The sequence below is a fragment of the Microtus oregoni genome, unplaced genomic scaffold (genome assembly GCF_018167655.1).
Source record: "Microtus oregoni isolate MIOR12 unplaced genomic scaffold, Mior012 000004F_ref0000308, whole genome shotgun sequence".
Lineage (NCBI taxonomy): Eukaryota > Metazoa > Chordata > Mammalia > Rodentia > Cricetidae > Microtus > Microtus oregoni.
The window spans coordinates 5,481,839-5,499,351 of NW_024543063.1; the positions used below are offsets into that span (position 1 = coordinate 5,481,839).

Consider the following 17,513-nt stretch of genomic DNA (forward strand, 5'->3'; position numbering starts at 1 on the left):
TTGGGTTGGTGGCACGTGCCACAGTGTAAGCGAAACACAGAAGATCACTTTCGGAAGTCAGCTTTCTACCATGTTAGAAGTCACTTTCCACCAAGTGGGTCCCAGGGTTTGAACTCAGGTTATCAGGCCTGGTAGTACTGGCCTAAGTTTAAGTCTGCCATGGGAGAGTCGTGTAGCACATGGATGCTGATAGTGAAATTCACTGACTTTCTCCCATTCTCGTCTTTCGCTCGCTAACTGTGGACCTCCCATGGGAAGCTTCAGACCTTAGGACAGATATACTGGAATCTGACAGAGTCCAGCATGGAGACCTAATTCCCTAGAGGCTCATACAAAAGGTGAATGAATGCTGTAACATTTGCGGGGTTAACACTACAATAAACTCTTTGGAGCCAGGACAGCCTTATTGCCACCCCTAGAATCTTAAGATGATGAAATTCCTCCCTTGTGAACCCGAGGGACCACAGGTCTGAAGATGACACATTGTTCCAGAGTTTTGGATTCTGCTTCCGTCTCCTCCCTGTTCTATCTCTGATCCCTGATCATCGGCTTCCTTCTTGACAGTTCTGGGGAAAGCTCTCTTGAGAAGTTACCACCAGGAGGTTACATCCAAGGGCCAGCTCTCTGTTCTGCCCTTCCAATCTCTCCCCTGATACCCAACTGTTCTTCCTCCTCTCGGTTTCGAGGGCCAGACCTTTGACACCTCCCACAGCTGCAATGCCTGGGCCTGGCCCCAGATGTCCCAAACTGAGCTTGTACTTAGATTCTGCTTACATAAATCTTGCTTCCTCTAAAGCAGATCGTGTCTGAGGGGCCTGTGAGGAAGTCACAGCTGCATCATCAAAGATACTCAGCAGAAACTTCCCAGCACTCACTTCACATGTAACTGACCAACAAAACCACACAGGGGCTGGTCTTAAGCTAGGAGGAAAGGGACAGGGGTGACAGCTATATTGTTAACGCCAAGGTAAGCACACACCTGGTGCATGTTTAGTCAAGAGGTAATACTGTGTGACCTAACTGTCGCTGTGACGAGAAGCCAGCCGTTAGTACACCAGAGCGGCTGCTTGGAGACCTAGTTATCACAGTGGTGAGATGCCATGGCCACCCTGCAGCCAAGCGAATGGACACGCTTACTAAGCTCAAACCCAACTGCTCTGCTTTGTTTCCCAGAGCATGCACTGACGTCTAATGCAGCTACCGAGGCTGCGTGCATTAGCCGTGGAGCTGTCAGTGAGGAGCTTCTGGTGCGGTGTGGAGCACTTGCCTAGGACGGGGGAGGCTCTACATCCAAGCCCAGCACTGCAAAGAAGAACCCTCACCATAGTTGATTGGAAGACTATGGGTGGCGGAGGTCACAGCCTCCTCTCCAGGGAGCCTCCAGCTGTTGCAGAAACATCTTCAATAACGTATGGCTACTTTTGTGTGTGTTTCCACACACATGTGTGCACACGTGGAAGGTAGTGGACAGGTTAAGTGTCATTTCATTCTCCAGGAATGCCTTCTCGCCTTCTATTTTTTTTTTCCTTTTGAGAAATGGCTTCCCACTGGCCTGGAACTTGCTAAGTAAGGCTAAGTTAGGTGGCCAGTCATCTTCACTAATTGTCCCTTGAACTGGGATACCCAAGCACATACCACAGCACACGGCTTTCATCATGTAAGTTCTGCGGAGTGGAACTCAGGTCTTCATTGACCCCTTGAACTATTTCCCCAGTCCAACTCCCAGCTGGTTTAACCAAGGCTAGCTTTTACTGGAGAGTGTGTGGCAAAGTGGGCATGCAGTGTCCAGTCCATCACACCAAAAATTCTGAGACAATCATTAACCACGGTCCTCTAGTTTCATATTGTGGGAAAACTATTGAAAACCGATGCCTTCTACTCTTTGGGAAATGACAAGTAATACCCACCCCAGCCCGGCCTGGCCCACCCGACCCTCGGTTAACTTATATACAAGCACTTCATCAGTGATGTGGGGGACCAGCAGAGGAGGGGGTGATGGTCTAAGGACCGAAAGCAGGGACAGGAAATCAAAGGTTGTGCCACGCAGAAGCAATCACGCCGTTACTGACCCTTAGGCTGCCGCGACTACCCACGGACAAACGCTCGTCTTCGTCAGAAGCCTAGTAAAAGACAGGATGAGAACACAACCGTGAGCCAGACTGGGAAGAACCTGCCGATCCGACTCGGCAGCAGTGGGTGGACCAGCCACCCCGAGGGCTCAGAGGGTGTGCGCCCAGGCCCTCAGTATGCCACAGTTTGCCTAAGACTGCTTATGGAAGCACAGTTTATCACAGGTAAGGAGGGTTATTAATAAGCCTCAATGATTATAAAAATTATTTATGGGTATTTAACAGCAACAATAAGCATTTACGCTATGCTGTGGGGAATAATATATTAATAATAATATTTAAGCATTTCCAAACAGGGATGGAGATACAGTTTGGTAGTGGTAGGCAGGGTGCCTACACTTGCATGAGGCCCTGGATTCAGTAGTTTTTTTAAAAAGCCCCAAACACAATTTCTTTACACAATTTAGCCCCAATAAAGAGTACGGTCTTTATTCAGGTAAAGATAGCAGTTTTATACCAATAATAGCAACTATTGTATCTATTTCAGCCACTAGAGGAACAATTAAGGCTCCGTCAACTTGCCCCTTGCTGTGAAGGAGCCTGGTACTGACCGATGTGTTTCTCCGGAATCTACGAGAGTAGCGCTCGCTGTCTTCCTACCGAAGCAAAGGGAATGGCAGAGAGAGGTTAGAGAGAGCAAGGCAGAATCCTTAGAAACCCTAGAAGATCCTCAGAATCCAGTGTTTCTGATCTACATGGCAAATCAGTATTTTCTCTGGTTTCGTTTAAAGGGTCTAAGGAAAGGACTGTGGGAAACAGCTCCTTGGGGGAGGTCCCTAAGAGCCAAAAAACACCAGCAGAGTTCGTGGCTTTAGAAGCAGCCAGAGGGCAGTGAGCAAGCGCTGGGGCAGAAAGGAAGCCTTGCTTTTTTTGTAACCTTATAATCTGGTTTAAAATCAACTCTCTTCCCCTCTGAACTGACTCCCCTTTGGGAAGTGATTTCCCCAGAAAACTCCAATGTGGATGCCACCCAGCTTGCCTTATGGACTCCAGGACAAACAGGTTTCTGCATGCTTGTCTCTGGAGTAGAACGGGAGCTTTTCTTTCTGGAAGTGGCCACCTTTTAACTGTCCTTAAGATTCGATAAGAAAACACACCTTGGGGGATGCGTGACACAGCTAACTGGGCTGGGCAGTGAGTTTTTCTATCACACATAGCATCTAAGATGGCAGAGACGGCCTTGACTCTCCCTCAGGCTGTTGAAGGGTGAGGAGCCTTGACGAGAACATTTCTAGGACTTCAGTGCCAAAAGCCTGCGTCAAAATCCAGGACCGCAGCCAGGATCTGAAGAGGCGGGTAGCTTAATAAGACCAAAACTGCTCTCGGATCAATGGAAAGCACCAAAGGGTGCGCCACCCAGAGTCTTGCCACTTGGGCACCTCTCCTGAGAGGCCTGGGGGCCTTGGCTGCCCTGGGAAGACAGACAGGTTCTTAAAGAAAACAGATGGGGGAGGGGAGTCTCAATAGTAGGGGTTTTCTTTTTTTTCTTTCTGTAGCTTTGGAGCCTGTCCTGGCACTAGCTCTTGTAGACCAGGCTGGCCTCGAACTCACAGAGATCTGCCTGCCTCTGCCTCCCGAGTGCTGGGATTAAAGGCGTGCGCCACCACCGCCTGGCAATAGTAGGGGTTTTCATGGTCACAGAGGAGACCAGAGGAGCCAACAAACAGCAAGAGAGTCCGAGCCGAGTGTGCGAGTTCGGAGACGAGGGGGATAGGGCAGCTGGCTGTCCATGAAGGAAGGAAAAAGTCCAGGGCCTCTTCTGGTTCATCAGAACAGCGAGATGTTCCGATGGTAACCGGAGGTTCTCTGGAAAATTCTTGCACAAGGGCACATGCCTCGCTGGAGTCCCTGGGGATCTTCTGATGCAGAGAACTGGGGAAGCAGTGGCAATGGTGCCTCACACACAGCACCAGCCTGCAGACATCAGCAGTCCCCTCCAGCAAAGGGACAGGTCACATGCCGGGCCAGGCCGTTCCTAACAACACCACACCAGATGCAGAAATGCCCCGAGGAAGACCTCTGAGTATCAAATTACAGGGCAAGTGGAATCTACTGGCATAATTAAACTGCAGTCAGAATTCAATTAGAAACCATTTAAGTCTTAAAATGATATCCAAGGCCTACCATCCACTGCTCGATGTCGCCCCATTTTGTATCCAGCCCATAATATTTCTATAGACAGAAAAGGAAAGAAAATTAGGCAAGAAGTAAACAGTAAAGACATAGGAAACGGTTCCACCATGCTCTCCCACCCGCAATGACTTTTGGAGGCGGCATGCCAGGCCTGGTGGCCACACAGCTGGGGTCTGCAGAGAAGCCATCGGCTGAGCACTAATGCAACAGCCTGAGAGGGGACCTCCTTCCTTGCCGGCCCACTGGGTCCAGAGCAAAATCCCCATAAAATGGGATGGCCTGTTCAGGATGTCGGGAAAACAAACCTTGTGCAGAAGCCCAGCAGGCCCCTCTGCAAAGCAGCTCACAGCTTTAGGGCACGCTCGCAGAAGGAACAAATGCTGTCTAGGAGCGTAAGCTCAGACCCATCCCACGCTGCTGCCCCAGGAAGGGTCCAAACAGGAGGCAGGGAGTGGGGCTGTGCTGAGCCGGCTTCCAGCTGTATGCTGCTGCGCTCTGACACCTGTGCCAGATGCAGGTTGGAGAAGCCACACCTGCTGACAGATGCCCGAGACCTGCAGAGCAGGCCTTTGGGTGGGAAGAGGCTGTGGCTACCAGCTCCAGCTTTTACCCACCTACTCTAAGCCACGGTGGTCCAAATCAGACTGAACAAGGTAGGTTGAAAAGGCTGCTTCTATCGCTAGAGTGGCCCAGGTTGGATGAGAATCTGGGCTTGACAACCGGCTTGGCATTGTGTTCCTTATTTCCTCCCCAGTTTCCAGCAAGAAAATCAAGGAACAGAAAACCAAACCTCCAGGATGTCACATTTTACACACCTTAAGCTTACAAATCAAAAACATAAAAATGGGTGTGAGAAATACAAGGCAATTTTAAAATAACTTTCTAGTCACTCAAACATGCTGTGATCATTATGTTTGGTTTAGTTTCACCTTGAAGGAGGGCCGGATTTCAGATACGTGGTATACAGCCCTGCCCTTCCTCAGAGAGAGGTTAGTAAGAAGAAAACCAAAAGAGAAGAAATTAGGGGGAGAACTCACACAGTCTTGAAAAGCCAAGAGTGTCAAGCTAGTGCAAAAAAAGCCACACAAGCAGTCTTTTCCTGCTGAGTTACGTGCAAAAGCCACATCTGTGTACAACAGAGGTTCTCAACCTGTGGGTTGCATATCAGATATTTATTATGATTCATAACAGAAGCAAAATGGCAGTGATGAAGTAGCAATGAAATAATATTACGGGCGAGGGTCACCGCAGCATGAGTTGCGTTAAAGGGTCACAGCATTAGGAAGATTGAGAACCAGCATTAGGAAGGTTGATGCAGAAGGTTCTGCAGGGTGCTGAACCCATGAGAGGGTTGTGATTGTGGAGATCAAAAGCCAAAATTATTGCTGTGTATAGTTGCCATGGAAGCCACCGATCATCCACCTCTATCTGGTCCTACATCCATTGTCAGTTGAAGTCTTTGAAGCGTATTAACTTGGTAGAACAAGCTTCCATCAAACCAAAACCTAAGAATGTTATCGGCTAGCACCTAAAACCCACAGTGAGATTTCCCTTCTCTGCTCTAGCCTGCCTACACAATGTCCCCACCAATGTACATGGGAAACGCCTTGATTTATGACTTATTTTTGTTTTGTAACTATAAAAAATTTAAGTATTGAGGGCAATCTGAATCTCTGGCCATGGTTCATTTCTGGCTCAGAATAAACTCTCTTATTCCCCTTGGAGCAAGAGCTGTTTGGTTTTTTGTTGTTGTTTTATGTATCAATACCAAAATAAATAAAAGCAAACACTTACTAAACTGTCCAAGACAGATTTTAATTTCATTTCCAGTGAGTGCCATGTGTTAAATACTCTTCTGTACTCAGCTATGCTAGCTCCACCCTTACCTATGACATCCAGATCCTAATTCGTGTGTAACATATGGCGCCTTTGTTTGTGTCTGATTTTTAGTTAACAAGACAGGAAGGGAGCCAGACTGAGGCACAAGGTGCTTGACTTTGAGAAACAGCCTTGAGCACTGAGGAGCTAATTAGCCGAATGGCTACAGGACCAGGAGAGAACGCTCCCGTCTCCTGTCCTCATCACAGTTTTGAGTGTTAAGGAAAGCCTTTCCTTTCCTCGGACTTAGACAAACTGTGTGGGTTTCCGGAGCTCCTCCAGCTGTGCCCTGCACCTGAGCTCACATCTGACAGTTCTCACATTGCATCTCAGGCCTGTCAGCAAAAACCCAACCATGACCTGAACAGGAAAGGGTAGGAAGTGAGAGGAAATGACCAGATCCAGCCCGCTTCCTGCAGCCTCACTGTTCATCAGGGCTCCCCAGCCTTACCAGAACCTGCCAGAGTCCTCCTGGAATTCTAGGGGACAGGGGACACACTGGCTTCAGTATCCATTTCATATCGGATGCTAGGACCACTACCAGTGTGCCTACAGATTCTGCTGGCTACCCACTGGACCTTTCTGCCTCTTCAGGAGAGATTTTCCAGTGGAGGCAGGATGGGCTGGGCTGAGGGTTATCAACTGAGCTCAGGATTACATACAGTGGGCTCTGAGGCTTATCAGTGACATGTATAAGAGGCCTGTGTGTTATGAACTCTAAGATCTGTGTTCTTACTCTGATATATCACTTTAAAAGGAGGACACAGCTATTCCAGGTAGAAACTAAACATGTTCAGGAGGAATACAAGCTCCCCCACATGGAAAAGGCCCACACATGGGAAAGGCTCACCAAGCCCCATAACCTCTCTCAGGGGCCAGTTGCACCCCACTCCCCCACAGCTGAGCCATCTCTCAGTATGTTCCACTCACTGTCCTTCTAAGCCTCAGCAGCTGTCATGGAATGGAAAGGCACTTTAGCCTAGAATGTTCTAGTGCTGAGTCGGGAGAACAGCTGGATTTTATCCCTATATTGTTTTTTTAAATTAAAACTTTTAATTCCACCTCCAATAATGTATGATCTCTTACTCTCTTCTTAATTCTAGATTTTTATTCTTTTTTTTTTTTTTTTTTTTTTTTTTTTTTGGATTTTCGAGACAAGGGTTTCTCTGTAGCTTTGGTGCCTGTCCTGGAACTAGCTCTTGTAGACCAGGCAGGCCTTGAACTCCCAGAGATCCGCCTGCCTCTCCCTCCCGAGTGCTGGGATTAAAGGCGTGCACCACCACCGCCCAGCTAGATTTTTATTCTTTTCTGCACTGAAACTTATAACTTGTGATCCTCTGTCTTAGCCTCCCAAGTGCTGGAGCTACCACACCTAGCCTAATAACGAATTCCTCTATCTATCTATCTATCTATCTATCTGAATATCTATCTGTCTGTCTGTCTATCTGTCTGTCTATCTATCATCTATCTATCATCTATCTATCTATCTATCTACCCACTTACCTATCTTCTCTCCCTCACTTTTTTGAGACAGGGTCTCATCACTGTCTATGTAGACCAGACTGGCCTCCAGATAACCACATAAACCCAGTATAGCCTAAACTATGGGGGAGCCTCTGCCTGCTGAGTGGTAGGATCAGAGCACAACAAGGTCTTACTATGTGGCAATTTGCACTGGTATGTTTAAGGTTTTCTAGTACAGTCATCTGGGAAAAAAACCTTTATCTTTTAATATACAATTTTAAAAGCTTCCTCCAATTCTAAAATGTGGTTTGTGTTAGAATTCTTTTCTGCATCGGAGACATCCCTCCAGTTCCTTGAGGAAAAAGGATCAAGGGATGTGTCCGATGCACGGCTGCCGCCTCGTGTGAAAGAGACTTGTTAATCAAGCAGGCAGACAGAGGTGGCGGTGGGCACGGAAAGCGGGGTGGGCAGCACACGGCATTGCTCTGCAGGTGTCAAAGCCTCGGGAAAGGGAGAGCAGCACATGCGTATTAGAGATGAAGGACAGAGCCTACCTTCTGGACTTGGTAGATCTACAGCGAAGGGCAAAGGGAAAGGGGAAGAAATAGAAAAGGCAGTTAAAATTGCAGGAACGGTTCAGAGAGGTTCAGCAACAACTAGAAGTATAAACGAATGCTGTACTGCAGAAAAACAAAGATTGCTGATTAAATATGAAGAAAAAAATGAATTAAGTCCCACTTCTTCACTTGTTCTGTGCTGTTCTAGGCGACAGCTGGGGGTCACTCCACACCAGTGTCTGCAGAGCCCACTGGTACATAATGCAGAGTGTGCGTGGCCTATTGCCACACCGGGAAATAGGAATTAAAGGCATCTTTTGATGGGGACGAGCAGGGACGAAGACGCAGAGGGAGTATGGAGGGGCATGAGAGGGGAATGACGGAGATTCTGATCAAAGTGCATCATACACACACACACACACACACACACGCACACACGCGCGCATATGCACACACACACACACACACGAATGAAACTGTCAAAGAGTAAACATTAAATTACCTTTAAAAGGAAAACTGCTTTTCTTACTAATAAAAGTTTAACCAGAAAAGTGTCCAATTTTAAGTAGGAAATTGAATGGTCAGATTCAGAAACGATTAATAGAGGCTTTATCATCCTGGTCCATGCAGATTTATAGGAAATAGAAAGAGTGTTCTGGTAAAACGCTGCAGCTGTGGAATGTGCTAACATATAAAAGGGGCTTCCTCTCCCAAAAGAGAGGTTTTCATCAGGACCTTCTCTCAATTTCACAGACACCACTAAGAAGTAGATACTTGCATTCATTGGACAAGCCACGGGTTGTATTGGGCCTTGTTATGGACACGGGCCTAGAAATTTGGCGCTTGTCTTCAGACAAGAAAGCACAGGTAAATACAGTCAACATTCAACTACAATAAACACAGCATCTCAAATCAAAATGGTTACGCAGTCAGGCACATTAAGAGAGACACTATTTCCTATAAGTGCAAGCTCTCCTGTGATGTTCAAGGATCTCTGTTATTTGCCAGAGAATGCCAATATATTATTCTCATCTGGTAAGCCCATTAAAAGGAACTCCAGATCCACTCAATCAGCCCCAAAGCACAGTTCAAGGATGCTGCTGTTGGCTCTTACCATCTGCACCAGACAGGGGCCGTTACCAGGGAGACCTAGAGCGCCCTGGGTCTGGATATAGCTCACTGTTTTGACTTGGTGGCAGACCTATAGCCCAACACAGCTGTCTTTCTCATTGGCTCTTTGCACACTCTGCAAACTCTCCTGGGGGACCCCAACTCTGGCCACCAGCTTTAGGGAGGCCTCCTCAGCTCATCCAGGCTGCCTTAGCTCTGACCATTTCCTGTGGGAAAACCATTCCTGATCAGCAACAGCACATACAGGAAAAAGCAAGGATCGCGTTTCCCAGTTTTATAACAAAATACCATCCCTACTGGCTAAACACTAGCCGTCCAAAGCAGATTCATTTCTCCTTAATCAACAACTTAAAATGCGAGTGCCCTGGGCTATCAGATGGTATGAGCTCAAGTTGGGCTCGCTGTTTCTAATAATAGCCAGGGCTAAGAAGACAGGCGGAGGGAGCAGTCTGCAAGGGGCTGCGGCGTCAGGCTGCAAGCCTGGGCTGTTAGCTGCTCTCGCTCTTCTCCGTAGACTTGTCCACTGACACTCGATGCTTCTCTTCCTGACCACAAACGTCAGATCTGGCTGACAAATTCTGCCACAAAGGCAGCAATGAGGAGATAGTTGGTGTTCAAGGCCAATTATCCTTCTGCTCAAAAAAAAAATAAAGTCGTAAGGACTCAGCCAATTTCCTCATCACTGTGGATGCTGATCACAGAGAACTCTGCTCAGGGCGTCTCACCCAAGACTCTGTAGAAGATCTTTATGTAACTGTGTAATATGCACCAATCAACACTACCCATCAGTAAGAATAGATGCATGTACACATGTAACTCACTTTCACCTTGATCTCTTTGGAATTTTACATCTTGGTGAAAGTCACTCATGACACCGAGCTCACTAACAGGCCCGAGCACAACATGGAGTCCCAGCCTCACTGCATCCCACGGCCCTGAGTCCTTGGTTTGTCTCTGGTAAAAGTTGAAACCAACAGCCGTGAGGCACGCCACACACTAGAAGGACAGTGGGGCAGAAAGTGCAATGAACCCCCTGGAACATGCAGCAGCCAAATGCCCTGAGGGATCTCTGCAGAATGCTGGTGCTGGGAGGGACTCAGAGGTGGAGTGAGTGAGTGCCTAGCGTACAGGAGATCCTGGGTTTGATCCCCACTACCACCAAAAGAAGAAGAAAGAGAGAGAGAGAGAGAGAGAGAGAAGAGGAGAGGAGAGGAGAGGAGAGGAGAAGAGAAGAGAAGAAAAGAGAAGAGAAGAGAAGGAAGAAAGGAAGGAAGACAGACTAGGTGAGAACCAGGGAAAGATGACAGTGGATGAACGAACTTAAGCAGGGCATAGCGATCACAGGGTGCACCTCCCACAGGGCTCCTGGCTCGGCAGGTAACTGGAGCCACCCTCTGTAACTGGGATGCATCTAAGGAGCAGCAGCCCCCAGCCCCGGAACGACCTCCATCCTCATCACACTATCCTGTGGCTCCCATGGTCAATGGGAAGGAAGATCTAGCGGGGCCCTACACACAGTGCTCCACAAATGCCTACTGAGTGAGAAGAAAGATTTCGGAGAAAAAGATACCTGGCAGTCTGAGAAACAACTGCGAATTGGTCATTTAAAAAAAATCAATTCAATTCCAAACTATCCAGTATGTATGCCGAATCAGGTGAGGGCAGGAGCTCCAGCTGGGATGGTCCCTTGCACGCTGCCAGCTCAGAGGTGCGGTGCAGGACAGGTGGTCTTTTCTGATTCTTCACTTGTGGGGCTAGGCAGTTGTCTCTGGTGAGCTTCCTGAAAGCGCTCCCTGGTGTGAGCATCCTGACAGGTGTTCACCCGGTTCTGATTTCTCTGAGGCTCACCTCACCCATGGCCGCGAGACTAGGGGTGCGAGGCACTTCAGTTAACTTGAAGGCCTGGCAATCACAGTTCTTCTGGGAAAAGGCCTGAATAATTAACACAAAAAACCAAGGACCGCCTATTTTTTTTATTTTAAAAAGAAAAGAGACAGATGCTGGATGGATACCAACCCCTGCTTCTTTTTTTCTTTTCTTTCTTTCTTTCTTTCTTTCTTTCTTTCTTTCTTTTTGAGACAGGGTTTCTCTGTAGCTTTGGAGCCTGTCCTGGAACTAGACAAGGCTGGCCTTGAACTTACAGAGATCTGCCTGCCTCTGGGATTAAAGGCATGCGCCACCACCGCCCGGCCCCAACCCCTGCTTCTTCAGAGAACTAAGAAAAAATATTATTAAACACACACACACACATACACACACACACACACACAGAGAGAGAGAGAGAGAGATCCAACTTCTAAATAGAAGGGAAGACAATGAGCCACCTTCCAATACTGGTTAAATTCTCTGCTCATAGCTTAGCATACAGGAGAAGCTTGTCAAGGCTACTTCCTGATCACCACAGAAGAGGGTGAGGTCCCCTCACGGTGGTGACTGCCCAGTCCCACCTTGCCCTCCCACCGGTACCCCCTTTTGCTGAGCCATTAGGCTGGGGCTCCCAGCACTGTGTGGCCACCCACACACCGTCTGGAAGTTTCCTTCCCCAAATCAAGTCTGGCCACACCCCTCTTCTGTTGGCATATTTCTTTCTAGGGTGGCAAAGTTCCCAGGCAGGGAGGGACAGTGAACATCACAGTCTGCTGGTCCAGCTGTCCCTACAAAGCACATGACAGGCCTGGGCCCGGTTGGGAAGGTGGAGGACTCGTGCCACGGTCTAAAGAGAAACAGGAAAAGCGAATTTCCATCCGAAGCTGTGCAGTGGTGAACCTCGGCTGGGCTCCATAAGTAGAACCAGAGCCTGCATAGGAAGACCACTTCAGTGGCCATTGACTACTCACACAATCGAGCCATCCTAATGGGCAAGGCCTGCTGTGTGGGGCTGGAGCAGATGATCCCCAATGGGTTCATTCCCTGAGAGGGCAAGGCTGTGTGGAAGCCAGCGCCCTAACACAGTTAAAGAGCCCACATGCTTGCTGTTGGTTTTAAAAACAGCAGATAGAAGCCGGGCAGTGGTGGCACATGCCTTTAATCCCAGCACTCTCTCTCTCTCTCTCTCTCTCTCTCTCTCTCTGTGTGTGTGTGTGTGTGTGTGTGTTTAATAATTTTTTTCTTAGTTCTCTGAAGAAGCAGGGGTTGGGGCCTGGCGGTGGTGGCGCACGCCTTTAATCCCAGCACTCGGGAGGCAGGCAGATCTCTGTAAGTTCAAGGCCAGCCTGGTCTAAAAGAGCTAGATCCAGGACAGGCTCCAAAGCTACAGAGAAACCCTGTCTCGAAAAAAACAAAACAAACAACAACAACAAAAACACAGACAGGATGACAAAGGGGTGTGGGCACCTCTGACCCCCTGCAGTACAATTGTTCCCACGGCTACTTATCCATAGTATTCACCTATTTTTTGTATCACTATATAAGCCTTGGGGGGAAATTTTTTTTTAAGTGAAAGACACTGGTCAATTAAATTAAAAAAAAAAAAAGAATTACTCTGTTCTTTTCTGGTTCTAACTGAGAGGGTCCAGAGCCAGCTCTCTCCAGCCCTTCGAAGCCAGAAAACTGGCCAGGAACCTCACTACTGAAGGGCAAGCTCACGGCTTCCTTTCAGGCCCCCGGGGTTGGGCAAGCATGCCTGGCATCCGCGCTATGCACACTCTGGGCCAACCCGGAACAAACCACAGGGGCACACACATTCCAAGCAGGAGTGATACAAAGGTGACAGTGAAGGGAGCAGGTGCTCCGACTTCACGGTCCTAACACACCTCAGAGAAAGCCAAGCACGAGCCCCGCCAGCCTCCGTTACCTCCTTCTGCTGCCGCTCCAGTTCCTTCATGCGGATCTCTCGAGCCTCGGCGCGGGCTGCACGCTTCGCTGCAAGCCTGGCCTCCGCCTGAAACAGACCCAGAAACCTTATTAGAGAACAGACCAGGCACCTTCCGGGTACATAGTTAATGACACTGTACAGAGAAAATCTTGTTTAGAGCTTAACAAGCACACAGTGGCAATTCGTGGATGCTCTCGAGTGGCAGGGTTTTCTGGAACGGGATGAATGGTAGCTCTGAGTCCAGGAGCTCCTCCTCCATTATCAGTTAGCTGGGGGTCCACCGAAGTCTAAAAACTTTACATGGAAATTTACAGAAACAAATAATTCCTGTGTTTTTTAAAACCCTGCAGAGCTGATCAAATGCATGCACTGTTTTGTTCAGTCTTGCTCAAACTTTGAGTCCCTTTGTCTGGCGTTTCCACGTCTTATGCACGATTTGTCTGTTGGTCACCACCACACCCACTCCAGCAACAGCCGGCTCTTGTGTTGGGGTCACCCCCATTTCACTTAGCAAAGCCCCCAAAGCACGCGAGTGGTGATTCCAACAGCTTCCATATGCCCCCAAAGAGCCTAGAAATACTTCCTTTTAGTAAAGGGGCAAAAGTTCCTGACTCAAAGAGGAAAGGAAAATCCCATGCTAAGATCGCCATGGCTTACAGAATTGCAGTCTTACTGTGCTCAGTTTAGAAATAGTTATGTCGTAGGTATGAATGCAGGAGAAACGCAGTCCAACAGAGTTTGGCATCACCGAGGACAGGAGGGTGACTGTTGAACCCTCACTAAATGCCAGGTGGGTACTGTTCTAGGACTCATGGCAGAGCCTGGCAGCCATGCAGGGCTCCAGTCTGGTGCCCTCACTGATCCACTCCGAGACTCCTGCTCAGCCCCTCTTGGTCTCCCCTCATATCCTATGAATCCCCTCCCCTCTGTGGTGAGGGGAGCTCGGGTTCTCCCAAGGTGACCAAGGGCACCATAGATAGTAGAGTCAGTCTTTGTATTAAAAGCTCTTCCTCTAACAATCTTTAGGCCCCTGGCAGAACAGCCATCAGAACACAGCTGACTATGCCAACCAAAGGGTTACAGATGGCATTTTGACCCGGATGCATGACTACGGACCATGTGAATGCTCTTATCTCATGCAACCCGGAAGCCAGGGAGGTAAAAGGCAGAATGTTCCAAAATGCAGGCTCTCTGGTGACAAGCCCTGCCTTCTTGGCAGGTAAGTTCCCTTGAATGGTCAATAATTCTTCCACCCACAGCTCTGGAGTTTTGTAATATCTCACTGTTCCCTGGGTCATTTTAATACAGCACTTTCTGGACCCAGATAGCTGTTGGGGCCAGCCAGGAGCAAGAGCCTAAGCACATTTGGCTTCCTGAGCTCCGTACTCCCACTAAGGAAATATAGGAGATAGGTCCTGGTGGCTGACCTGAATACCACCTCCCTGACCACACACACACACACACACACACACACACACACACACACGGCAGAAGACAAACTGATCCTTCCTTTCCCCTTCCCTCAGTTGTGGACTATTACTTTAATTATGTAAAGATGTATTACATTATTACATTGGTTTATGTTGTGGGATATTTAACTATGTAAAGGCGTGTTACATTTGTTTATGCTGTATTTGTTTAATTGTGTAAAGAGGTGTTGCTGTTTTACCTTGCCTGCCTAAGGTACCTGATTGGTCTAATAAACAGCCAATAGCTAGGCAGTAATGGAATAGGCAGGGCTGGCAGGCAGAGAGAATAAATAGGAGGAGGAATCTAGCGTTGAAAAGAGAATGAAGAAGGAAGAGGGAGACTCCTGGGACCAGCCAGATATAGAGGAAGCAGCAAAGTAGGATGTACAGAATGAAAGAAAAGTAAAATCTCCTGAGGCAAAATGTAGATGAAGAGAAACGGGTTAAATTAAGTTATAAGAGCTAGCAAGAAAGGAGTCTAAGCTAAGGCCAACATTCATAACTAATATTAAATCTCTGTGTCTTTATTTGGGAGCTGGTTGGTGGCCCAAAAGAAAGCCTGTTCTCCCTATTATTTTTTCACTTTTGATTTATTTGAAAAGAAAAGGTCTTGCTATCTACATAGCCAAGGCCAGCCTCAAATTCACCATCCTCCTGCCTCAGTCGTACTACCTTCTGCCATGCTAGGATTTCAGGAGCTCATCACCATGCCTGGCCCTGATTTCTTCCAATTCTAATGTAAGTTAACTACTAAGTTGAATCGCAAGGGGTTTCCTGTCAGCTTCCAAGGACTCGACTCTGGAACAGATTTTGCTTGTGTGGTCCCTTATTAGTCCAAGACCACGTCTTTCAAATCAAAGGGCATCCAATAGGACAAGCTGGGGCTGGGGCCGAGGCCAGGGCCGGGGCTGAGTCTGGGGCTGGGGCCGAGGCTGGGGCCAAGGCTGGGGCCGAGGCCGGAGGGGCTGGGGCTGAGGCCGAGGCTGAGGCCGGGGCCGGGGCTGGGGCCGACTGGGGCTGAGGCCGAGGCTGAGGCTGGGGCCGGGGCCGGGGCCGGGGCCGGGGCTGGGGCTGAGGCTGGGGCTGGGGCTGAGGCTGAGGCTGAGGCCGGGGCTGGGGCTGAGTCTGAGGCCGGGGCTGGGGCTGAGGCAGAGGCCGGGGCTGGAGCACAGAGGTGAAGTGTTGCCCCATCATGGTTGTAATCAGACATCTGGCACTTGATGTCATTTTAAAGGTTCCACACCAACCACATGTCCTAAATGGGTACTTGTCTGTAAGAATAATCTAGGGCTGGAGGGGAAGGGTCAAGAAGGGTCTTTACATTCAGAACCTACCCTTGGGTGAGGAGGCACACAGCCCTGGGCATGTGGGTTCCTTTCTAAGAAGGCAGAGACTAGGCAAGAGCTTTGACAACAGTATTAGTCCATCGGCTTGGACAAGGAGGAACAGGGAAGGGTTTGTGGAAAGAGCAAGAAGACAAATGCACCAGATGGGGCAGAAGGAGAGAGGAATATAGTCGACAGAATTCTAGAAAGGCCTACCATACTAGGAGGGTCCCCAGAACTCTGCTGCCTCTGCCTGGATGAATGCCCTGTATGCTGGCACCTGTAGTCTCCTCCCCTTGAGTGTGTATGTGAGGAGCTGTAAACACGAGACCGTCATTCCTGTCACCAGAGGCCTGTTAGGGGATCCCAAGAGCTATGAATAGCCCTCAGGTGACAGCGAGTAGGAAGAGGGGCCACCATCCTATGATCTCCAAGAAAGTTAAGGTTCTGGAACCACAAATGAGCTCAGAAGTACAGAAGGACCTAGCTTGGCTAACTGCTGTTGATAGCCTGTTAGACCTGAGCATAGGTTCCAGCAAAGCGAGGGGCCCACACACCTGACCCCAGAGCTGCAGCATCACAGATGAACGCTATTCCAAGTGTCTTTGAGTATTTATTATACACCAACAGATGACCTTGCCCTTGTTGTCCTCCACTAAGTTGGGGATGTTGGGTACCTCACACACTTTCCATGCCAGGATGCCTGGCTAGTCCCTCATCTCTTCTGAATTAATTCTTAGCACTGGGCCAAAGTCCCTAAACGGGGTCCACACATTTGAGCTTGTAGGACCTGTCACAGAATCTCCACGTGGTCCAATTTAGCCTAACATACTCAGTCCTTGAGGGCAGTCATGCTGAGAACCTATATAGCTACCAGTCCTGCCCTGAGAAGTCTAGGCCTGGGCTGACAACGGAGCCACATGAATGAAGACTGTTAAGTACCAGCTATTCCTGATATCAGGATTTAGAAGATTAGTTTGTAATTCAATACAGCTTCAGGTCCTTGTAAGCTCCACCATTCATGACACCCACGGCTCTTACATCGGTCACATGACTTGTGGGGAGACAGAGCCTCACAGTAGAGGAAGTGATGGCAATCATCTTGTTTCCTGGAACCTGCCCAACCAAACACCAGTAGACAGAGGAGCCAAACACCGACACAGATCCAAGCCCTCCCCGTGACTGTGCATGCCTTCAAGAGACAAATCCTACACCGAAAGAATTAGCCGATGCTTCGGCAGCATGCTTTCTCCTCTTCAGACCCGCTGCCAAGAACAGCAACACACAGACAGGAGCTGGAGGATGATGGTCGTGCATATGGTCCCTGTGGGGTCACCAGGGAAGGCTGGATGTGACCAAGTTGTGAAATGAACTGACGTACAAAGCAGCCAAGGTCCACCATGTGGCACCCTGGCTCAAGGTTCATTCCCTGGGCACAGTGCAAAGCCCAGGCCCGTCCTTGATATGCCAACTGTCCAGGTGGTTCTCGTTGTCAGCTGCCTTGGTCAGGTATGCCAGGGGTATGCTTTCCTGGATAGCTGCTTTGCCAAAATACAAAGCCATTGTGTGAGGTCACAGGCAGATTTGAAATTCTCCAAGTACATCCTTATGCT

General features: G+C 48.8%; 1 protein-coding gene across 28 annotated transcripts in view; it reads right to left on the bottom strand.

The window, feature by feature from the left end:
* The window catches only part of Lrrfip1 (LRR binding FLII interacting protein 1), a 133,369-nt gene that overhangs the window by 49,851 nt on the left and 66,005 nt on the right, over window positions 1-17,513 (bottom strand). For 19 of the 28 annotated variants that reach the window (XM_041649472.1, XM_041649476.1, XM_041649474.1 and 16 more), the window contains exons 2-6: window positions 13,086-13,172; window positions 8,159-8,176; window positions 4,254-4,301; window positions 2,681-2,725; window positions 2,070-2,120 (exon numbers count right to left, since the gene is read on the bottom strand). In XM_041649472.1, the coding sequence (XP_041505406.1) occupies window positions 2,070-2,120; window positions 2,681-2,725; window positions 4,254-4,301; window positions 8,159-8,176; window positions 13,086-13,172 (249 nt within the window). The remainder of the gene's footprint in view (window positions 1-2,069; window positions 2,121-2,680; window positions 2,726-4,253; window positions 4,302-8,158; window positions 8,177-13,085; window positions 13,173-17,513) is intronic. The other 9 variants (XM_041649479.1, XM_041649481.1, XM_041649477.1 and 6 more) reach the window with 1 other exon arrangement.